Source organism: Octopus sinensis, linkage group LG16 (assembly GCF_006345805.1).
Source record: "Octopus sinensis linkage group LG16, ASM634580v1, whole genome shotgun sequence".
Taxonomy (NCBI): Eukaryota; Metazoa; Mollusca; class Cephalopoda; order Octopoda; family Octopodidae; genus Octopus; species Octopus sinensis.
The window spans coordinates 7,508,640-7,518,639 of NC_043012.1; the positions used below are offsets into that span (position 1 = coordinate 7,508,640).

Below are 10,000 nucleotides of genomic sequence, written 5' to 3' on the forward strand. Positions count from 1 at the left end.
CTTAGGAAATGAGCCCTTGTAAACAAGCCCTCTCAGCTCTATACCAAGGTTCTCGTCTTCAGAGCTGTCTATTTTACCACTGCCTTGTTTGGGTGCGAGTTGTGGACTACATATTGCTTACATATTGGTTTCAAATTTTAGCACAAGGCCAGCAAGTTCAGGAATGGAAGTAAGTCGATTACATCGAGCTCAGTGTTCAACTGGTACTGATTTTATCGATCCCGAAAGGATAGAAGGTAAAATTGACCTCAACGGAATTTGAATTCAGAATGTAACGAAGGGCGAAATGCCGCTAAGCACATTACCCGGCATACTAATGATTCTGCCAGCTCGCCACTTATATACGAGGGGATGTTGAAGAGTTTCTGGTATTAAGTGTAGTTCATTTATAGAGTCATCTCTTGTGAAGGGTAGGTGAGTCCAGTTTGCTGGACATTGTTGTAGAGCTGGAAACGAGGCAATTTCTACTCTTCTCCTCTGGAAGCCATCTACTCGCAATACCAGAGGGCGCACACTCTCCTACCCTGATGTAATCTCCAGGGATACAGGCATCCAGCAACAGGACCTCCGTAATGCTATGATGGACCGTGAAGTCTGGCGTAGCATGGTAAATACCATTGTCTTGACCACGGTCGAACAATGATGATGATGATGATTTATTGAGTTTAGAATAACTGAAGGACCGCTGCAATATGTGTGTGAATCTGAGAGGATATGTGTGTGAATCGAATAAGATCATAATTAACTGATCCTCATGTATTTTCTTTTACCCAAAACCAAGAACTTTTCAGTACCCTCTCTACAGCTTACATATTAAACACACGGTGACCTTTAGTGTCCAGTATTGTCAGAAAATCTTCCCGGTTACCTGGTGCTATAGGGTTACGCATTTAGTAGTTTTAAGCGGAACCAACACCAGCTACAATGAACCTGCATTCTTGGAGCATAAACTAAGATAATTCAAGCTTGTATTGCGCAGATCTGACTTGCATCCCCGTCGAGTGTAGACGGCTTCCCTGTGTCTCTCCCTCGCCTTTCTCAGAAAGCGTTCGTAATATTTTCTCTCGTTTGGCTTAACAGCCCTCAATGTCTGTGTTACTGTTATTCTCCTTGTCCTGTCTTTTACTGTGTATATTCTGTACTGTCTTTACTGTCCTGTTTTTGTTACCATTTTTACCCCTCCGCAAAAAAATCTCAAATTTTATTTAATTTGCCTTTTGCGGGAAGGAATGTTTCAAGAAGTCGTGTCTCGCCTTTACCTTCGAAAAGCGGAGTAGATGAAACAGAGGCGACGGAAGAAGGGGAAATTTCCTCGTGTTGTATGTCCTGTACTCTATTTTTTCGTTGTTTAAGAAAAATGTCCATTTCCTTGGTTTTGTGTTTATGTTTTCGTTTCTCATTGTGTTCGACGTTTTTTTGGTGTCCTGTATCCATATATGCATGTATATATACATGTAGATGTAGATACGTACATATATCTATGTATATGCATATGTTTTATTTATTAATTTGTTATTATATGACGGAACGCACGCATCCATTTCTAAGTAAGTTTGTTCTATATATATATATATACATGTGTGTGTGTGTCTGTGTATACAAAAGTATGCATATATGCACGAATTTGTATACATGTGTGTGTTTGAGTGTGTGAGCGCGCGCTCATATGTATGAGTATAGCATAGACGACGTTGCACGTATGGAGCTGTAAAGTTTGCATTTATATATCTGCAGGTCTACACGTTTATATTTGCACATATCACAGGCTACAGCCTAGTCGGGAAACTCGAAATATTTTCTCATAGCTCGTAGCTATAATTTCCTAATTAACCGTGTCTTTTCTCGTTTGTGAAGCCCAGCTTCTCAACATTGCTACCGAGGCAGTTAATTACAAATCCAAGTGCTTTGATAATTACCAGTCTAAATCTTAAGCTATAATCCGGGTGGAGTGTATACAGATCTCTCTTTAGCTCGGCAGAGATGTTTTCTTTCATGCTAATCTTTAACATCATGTTAACATCTTCTGGGCAACTGATTTCCACAACTTGTACGCATGTACATACACATGTATACATATATTCGTTCGTGCGTTTTCTGTTCATTTTTCCACGATGACATGGGCTACACGTACATATTAGTAAGGTATGGGTTTTTTCAAGTCGGATGCCGTTCCTGTCGCTAACTCTAATCTGTTTGCCAAGCAATGGGCCTTTTTTTAAATTTTCTGTGTCTTCGAAGGTGCAAAACGAACGAACGAACGATTTGTTCACAGGGGAAGTGATAATGATGACAACGCCCGTAGTAAGCAACTTCCCTGAAGCGTAAAAATTAACAAACAACACACCGACGCACATGCACATATACACATTCACACACATAGACACGAACGCACACACATACACACACACACACACCACACACACACACATTCACGTCCATACCTTCATATATATGTTAAGTTCTAACTGAAGAGAATAATCACAGTACCTGGGAGCTGAAAGATCCAGCTTTGAGATATTTGGTGCCAGACCATATTTGGGTGGACTAGACTCAATATAATCAGTCAACAATGTCTCTTGAATATCACCTGTAATTAATAGGAATAGAACGTAATTAGCAATGCCTATGAGAGTTAATTATCAATGCTCTAATGTAGTTAATTAGCATGCCTACAATAGTTAAAACTATATACTTTAAGCAATATTATTTCAATATAATATTTCTCCTTCGACTAAGACGCTGAGGTCAACAAATTAAGGACAAGATTGACTAAACAACAAGGCTGACAGCCTTTGACAAGTTTGATTACTTGTGACAAGCTTGACAATTTTTGACAAGCCTGACTACTTTTGACAAGCGTGATTAGTTTTGACATACTTGACTATTTTTGATAAAAATGACTACTTTTTAAAAGGCTGACTACTTTTGACAAGTTTGACTACTTTTGACAAGGCTGATTGACGAACAATAAAGGTGTTCGAGACGAATTGGTGACTCTGATTTGAGATTCAGTACTGAAATGAACTTTTCGACATCTTTTTCTGACACTCGTTACAGTACCCTCGATGTGTCTCACTGTGTAATTGGTACATCCAACCAGTGGATTTAACACATAACACAGCCGTGACACATTACACAGTCGTGAGCATTTTAACGCCGAGGTGCCAATCAGTGTCAATAGAAGTGGATTCGTTCGACTTTCGGTCTTTTTCTTTTAACATTTTAAAGTCCACTTTTCTATGTTTGCATGCGTTAGACGGAATTCATTGAGTCAGATATTCTACAGACGGATACCCTTCCTGTTTAAAAGTAAGGAATATTTTGCAGCAGTTAGACATATTTTCTCGGAAGATTTAAAACGAGAACTCTGCTTGTATGACGGTGACACTCACAGAACTTTCGCTTGTCACTTTTCTTAACGCAGAAGATGTATATATATGTATAAGGCGAGCTGGCAGAAACGTTAGCGAAATGCTTGGCAGTATTTCGTCTGTCTTTACGTTCTGAGTTCAAATTCCACCGAGGTCGACTTTGCCTTTCATCCTTTCGGGGTCGATAAATTAAGGCACCATCAGGGTTGTTTTGTTAAGATGGGGCAGCAGAGGGTGCTGCAGTGGCCCCACTACGTTCCAAAAGTTTGAAAGAATCTTCACATAATAATGCTTCGTGTGTGGCACTTACCGGACCTTTCGAAGCAAGGTAAATTAGTTGTACACGTCTGACTTGTAGTGGGCTTTTCTTCTTCCTCACACGTGTTGTTACCACTATTACGGCAGATAACCACGCGATGTTGAATGCCGAAGCCACACGTAACACTACACTGAAATAAAATTACAAAAGAAGAATTAAATAAAGAAGAAAGAATATGCAGAAAGAACTCCATCTTCACTCACATATGTACGCACACACACAATTCATTATATATCTAAGTTCTCTATACTTCAATGAAGAGGATTAATAAGAGCGAAACATGCCCAGAGTTGTCTCCTTACAGAATCAATGATCTGACTCACTACGTCATTGAATGACTTGTACTTTTAATTACTTTACAATATAGGGTTATATCCCATTATTTTTGTGTGTGTTCAGAATTAATGAGCAAAATAATAACAGGGTTTTCTGATTAAGGATGGAAATTTAACTGATTAAAGTTCCTTGGTTTCGTACACTAGGATTCATGTCGAGTAGTAATAGTAGTAGTAGTAGTAGTAGTAGTAGTGGAGAGGAGGAGGAGAAGGAGAAAGGGAGGGGGGAGAAGGAGAAAGGGAGGCGGAGGGGTAGTGGGGGAAAAAGAGGATAGTAGAGGTAAGAGAGGGAGAAGATGAAAGGTGAGGAAAAAGAGGAGCAAAGGGGGGGGGGAGAAGAAAAGAAGTAGGATAGAAACTGAAGAAAAGAAAACAGGGCCAGGGTAGAAGAGAAGGAGAGAAGGTGGGTAGGAAGATTAGAAGTAGGAGGGAGAGAAGAGGAAGATGAAAGGCGAAGACGATGATGGTGATGATGGTGATGATGGTGATGATGACGAGGAGGGGAGGAGGAAGGGAGGAGGAAAGAAGGCGGAGGAAGAAAGGAGAAGGAGTAAGGAAAGAAAGAAAGAAGGAAGAGAAGGGAAGGTGGACAAGGAGGAGGGAAAGAAGAGGGTAGTAAGAGGAGGGAAGGAGGAGGGGAAGAAGAAGGAAGAGGAGGAAGGGGAAGAAGAAGAAGTGGATGATGATGATGATGTTGATGATGATGATGATGATGATAATGATGATGATTGTGGTGTTTGTGTTTATACTTACGGGAGACCATTCTCCGGCATACCATCGAGGACAAATATCAGTGTTACAAGATTTGTATTCCGAAGGTTGCAGCTGCTTACAGAATTGATCTTCTACCCATCGTGCTTGACCGGAAGGTCCGTATTCCATACAACTTACTTCTCTCAGACTGGTCCCTCCACCACAAGTCATGGTGCAAGGCTGCCATTCTTGTGCCTCCCACCTGGAATTGGATGGAAACTGAAGAATATAACACGATGCCGGGCCGAGAGGCGAACCATGTTCACAGTCTTTTACAGGTTAACGAGACTTAAATGTTGCTTTAAAAGGTGTGACATTTTGAATGGCGGAGCGGTGATTCTCAGCCATTTATTTCTTTACCTATGGGCCCCTTCTACTACTATGTTATTTTAGGTGATCCCTATAACTACTCAGTGTTTCAAAGCTAGTTTTATAGATACTTCTTTCAAAATTCCTATTTTGTCTTTTACACGTTCACTTACTCTTTTACTCTTTTACTTGGTTCAGTCATTTGACTGCGGCCATGCTGGAGCACCGCCTTTAGTCGAGCAAATCGACCCCGGGACTTATTCTTTGTAATCCCAGTACTTATTCTATCGGTCTCTTTTGCCGAACCGCTAAGTGACGGGGACGTAAACACACCAGCATCGGTTGTCAAGCAATGCTAGGGGGACAAACACAGACACACAAACATATACACACACACTTATATATATATATATATATACGACAGGCTTCTTTCAGCTTCCGTCTACCAAATCCACTCACAAGGCATTGGTCGGCCCGGGGCTATAGTAGAAGACACTTGCCCAAGATGTCACGCACTGGGACTGAACCCGGAACCATGTGGTTGGTTAGCAAGCTACTTACCACACAGCCACTCCTGGGCCTTGTATGGGTTTGCAATATCACTTTCGGAGAGAAAATGTTTCTGTGGTCAGAAACGTGTTGAACTATGTAAAGCAGTGGCTCCCAAACTTATTCGGGTTGCCGCCCCCTTGGCACCCAGGTCACGTTCCTGGCGCCCCCTACTCACTACCACCGCCACCACCGCAAACATAGACCACACACTGCAACAAATTCAAAACAACTCTATTTCACAAACAAAACTTAAACCTAATTAACCGAGAATGTTTTCTTTACATCCATTGCCCCTTTTTGGCAACCCCATTATCATCCTACTTTTCTTCAACGTCCTCCCACCTGGATCTTTCCACCCTCACTCTCCCTGGAGAGGGCAGTACTTGCTTACTTTGGGAATCACTGTTGTAAGGCGTCAGAGAAAGGGACCTGGCTGTTTCTTGCAATAAATACATCTAAAACAATTTTCTTCATGGACCCTTAAAATAATACTACTGTGGATCCCCTGTTTACTATTTTGCTTGTGTGGACCCCGGTTGAGAACAACTGATGGAGGAGGAAGTCGATTGCATTAACCCTTGTGCTTAACGTAGCGATAGACGAAATACCTATTTCTTTACTACCCACAAGAGGCTAAACACAGAGCGGACAAACAAGGACAGACAAACGGATTAAGTCGATTACATCGACCCCAGTGCGTAACTGGTACTTATTTAATCGACTCCGAAAAGATGAAAGACAAAGTCGACCTCGGCGGAATTTGAACTCAGAACGTAGAGGCAGATGAAATACCGCTAAGCATTTCGCCCGGCTTGCAAACGATTCTGCCAGCTTGCTGCCTTCCAGCATGCTAATAATAATAATAATAATAATAATAATATAATAATAATAATAATAATAATAATAACAATAATAATAATAATAATAATAATAATAATAATAATAATAATAATAATAATAAATAATAATAACAACAACAATAACAACATCAACAACAACAACAACAACAACAACAATAATAATAATAATAATAATAATAATAATAATAATTCAAAATACAAAGACCTGGAAATAGAGGTAACTCGAATGTGGAATCTAAAAACAGAAACAATTCCTATCATAGTGGGCGCATTAAGTATGATAAAAAAATATTCAGACATATACGTAACAAAAACACCAGGACTTATAAATATATATAACATACAGAAATTTGTACTACTGGGCACTGCACACATCCTACGCAAAACACTTTCAATACAGTAACCATCGCAGCAAACCACAGCACATGCCCAAGGCACACAGAACTGCGCTCGGTAGTGAAGTGAAAGCACGTTATAAAAATAAAACTACTGAATAATAATAATAATAATAATAATAATAATAATAATAATAATAATAATGATGATGATGATGATGATGATGAATGATGATGATGATGATGATAATAATAATAATAATAACGATGATGGTGATGATGATGATGATGATAATAATAATAATAATAATAATAACGATGATGATAATAATAATAATAATAATAATAATAATAATAATAATAATAATAACAACAACAACAATAATGATAATAACAATAATACCAACAAAAGAAAACAGAAACGGAAAAATTTTCAAAGATACAAAGATCTGTAAATAAAGATAGCTCGAATGTGGAGCCTAAAAAAAGAAACCAAAAAACATTCAGGCAAATACATAACCAAAACACCAGGACTTATGAATGTATAAATGATATACAGAAAATAGCACTACTAAGCACCGTGCACTCCTACGTAAAGCACTTTCAATAGAGTAAAAGTAAGAGCACCACAACAAACCATCGCGCATACCCAGGCACACAGAGTTGCGCTCGGTGATGCAGTAAAAGGCGGCGAGCTGACAGAAACGTTAGCACGCCGGGCGAAATGCTTTGCGGTATTTCGTCTGCCGTTACGTTCTGAGTTCAAATTCCGCCGAGGTCGACTTTGCCTTTCATCCTTTCGGGGTCGATAAATTAAAGTACCAGTTACGCACTTGGGTCGATGTAATCGACTTAATACCTATGTCTGTCCTTGTTTGTCCGCTCTATGTTTAGCCCCTTGTGGGTAATAAAGAAATAGGTAATGCAGTAAAAGCACGTGATAAAAATAAGACTACTGAATAATAAATGATAATCATAGTGATGATAACAAATGGTGATGATTTCTCACATCCGCGCAGGCCATAAATTTGAAGGGGTACATTGAATCGAGACTATTCTTGTATATGACTGGTATTTTATTTCATTGTATTTGGAGATGTATTTCTAGAGAATGTCAACCTCGGCAGAATTTTAACTGAGAATATAGAGAAAGGAAATGTAACGACAACATAACGTAAAGAATCTCGCCCAACGTTCCCACAACGACGATGATGACAACGCTGACAATGATGATGACAACAACAACAACAAACAGCGACAACAAAGAAACAAACAGTCTTTCATAAACATATTCACAAGCTCCCGACTCGTTGAACCGCGTAAACGGAAACGGAAATGCAAGGAGCAGTAGGTCAGTGTGACGTAAATGTACTGCACCTATTGCTAAATTAGTCGTTAGTTTTTTTCCCCTTGATAAACGTGCCAAGCGAGGCTCACCCTCCTCTTCCTTCTCCTTTTCTTATACAAATCACTCACCCACCATTACCGCCACCACCACGTCTTTCTCGCGTGACTATCCATACGATGCAAAGAAATCTGGTTTAAAAACAATTATGCCAGGAACGATAACCAACTTGAAGCTGCATTGTAGATTCTGATGCGATTTCACAGTAATATCGAAATACAGCCCAGCTTTGTCTTGTGTTTAATATAAACGAGAATATAAGGCGGGCATGCTGAGTAGAAATGCTTAACGGCATTTCATCCGTCGTTGCGTTCTGAGTTCAAATTCCACCGAGATGGACTTTACTTTTTACTCTTTCGCGGTCTATAAAATAAGTTCCAATTGAACAGTCGATGCCGATATAATCGACTTAACCCTCCCCTAAAATTGGTGGTCCTGAGCCAAAGTTTGAAAGCAGTATAAACAAGAATATAGGCACAAGCCCCGAAATTTTGGGGGAGGGAGCCAGTCGATTAGATCGACTCCAGTACGCAACTAGTACTTAATTTATCGACCCCAAAAGGATGAAAGGCAAAGTCGACCTCGGCGGAATTTGAATTCGGAACGTAAAAACAGACGAATACCTATTTCTTTACTACGCACAAGGGGCTAACACAGAGAGGAAAACAAGGACAGACAAACGGATTAAGTCGATTACATCAACCCCAGTGCGTAACTGGTACTTAATTTATCGACCCCAAAATGATGAAAGGCAAAGTCGATCTCAGCGGAATTTGAACTCAGAACGTAACGGCAGACGAAATACGGCTACGCATTTCGCCCGGCGTGCTAACGATTCTGCCAGCTCGCCGCCTTATGTACCTGTCTATATTGAAGGGAAAAAAAGTAAAGATTTCAATCTCTGTAAAGTTTCAACGTTCATATTGATCTTCAATATTTCCCCACGGAGATATATAACAGCACAAGTACACAAATCACGTGGAATGTGTATAGAAAGTATTTTTTCCAAAACAGGTAGTTAGAATTTATTTGCAGTCTGTCTCTCAAACATTAAGTGGTGTGCATGAAAGAGAGACAAGAAAAAGTAACAAGATTCTGCTCGTATATAAACAAGGAACTTTTTGTGAAAGCTTGAGATAAAATAATTGCCAAAAATTGCCACTGTAGTAAATAAACAAAGCTGACTGTGTGAAGAACTGCGTCGAGAAATGACTGATAACGAAATTCAAATTAGATTAAATGTTTTATCAGAGGAGTAAAACCTCTCGACGAACGAAATTACACGAGTATCGATGAAACTGCAAATTCGTATAGAAGCCAAATGGAAACTCTTCACGCGGTATCTCGACTGGGTAGAATTAAGAGTCAAATCTTCGTCAAAATCATCACACCTTGAACCCTTGAAAAAAGAACGTTCTATATGTGTGTGTGTGTGTGTGAGTGTGTGTGTGTCGAGGCGCAATGGCCCAGTGGTTAGGGCAGCGGACTCGCGGTCGCAGGATCGTGGTTTCGATTCTCAGACCGAGCGTTGTGTGTGTTTATTGAGCGAAAACACCTAAAAGCTCTACGAAGCTCCGGCTGGGGGTGGTGGCGACTCCTGTTGTACTCTTTCACCCCAACTTTCTCTCACTCTTTCTTCCTGTTTCTTGAGTAACGCTGCGATGGACTGGCGTCCCGTCCAGCTGGGGGTAACGCATACGCCATAGAAACTGGGCCCATGAACCTGGCTAGGCTTGAAAAGGGTGCATAAATAAATAAATA

General features: G+C 40.0%; 1 protein-coding gene across 1 annotated transcript in view; it reads right to left on the minus strand.

Annotated features, from left to right (window-relative positions):
* The window catches only part of LOC115220585 (ADAMTS-like protein 1), a 92,978-nt gene that overhangs the window by 79,737 nt on the left and 3,241 nt on the right, over positions 1 to 10,000 (minus strand). Inside the window, exons 2-4 of the mRNA XM_029790735.2 lie at positions 4,779 to 4,980; positions 3,682 to 3,820; positions 2,488 to 2,587 (exon numbers count right to left, since the gene is read on the minus strand). Of these exons, the coding sequence (XP_029646595.1) occupies positions 2,488 to 2,587; positions 3,682 to 3,820; positions 4,779 to 4,949 (410 nt within the window). The 5' untranslated portion in view covers positions 4,950 to 4,980. The remainder of the gene's footprint in view (positions 1 to 2,487; positions 2,588 to 3,681; positions 3,821 to 4,778; positions 4,981 to 10,000) is intronic.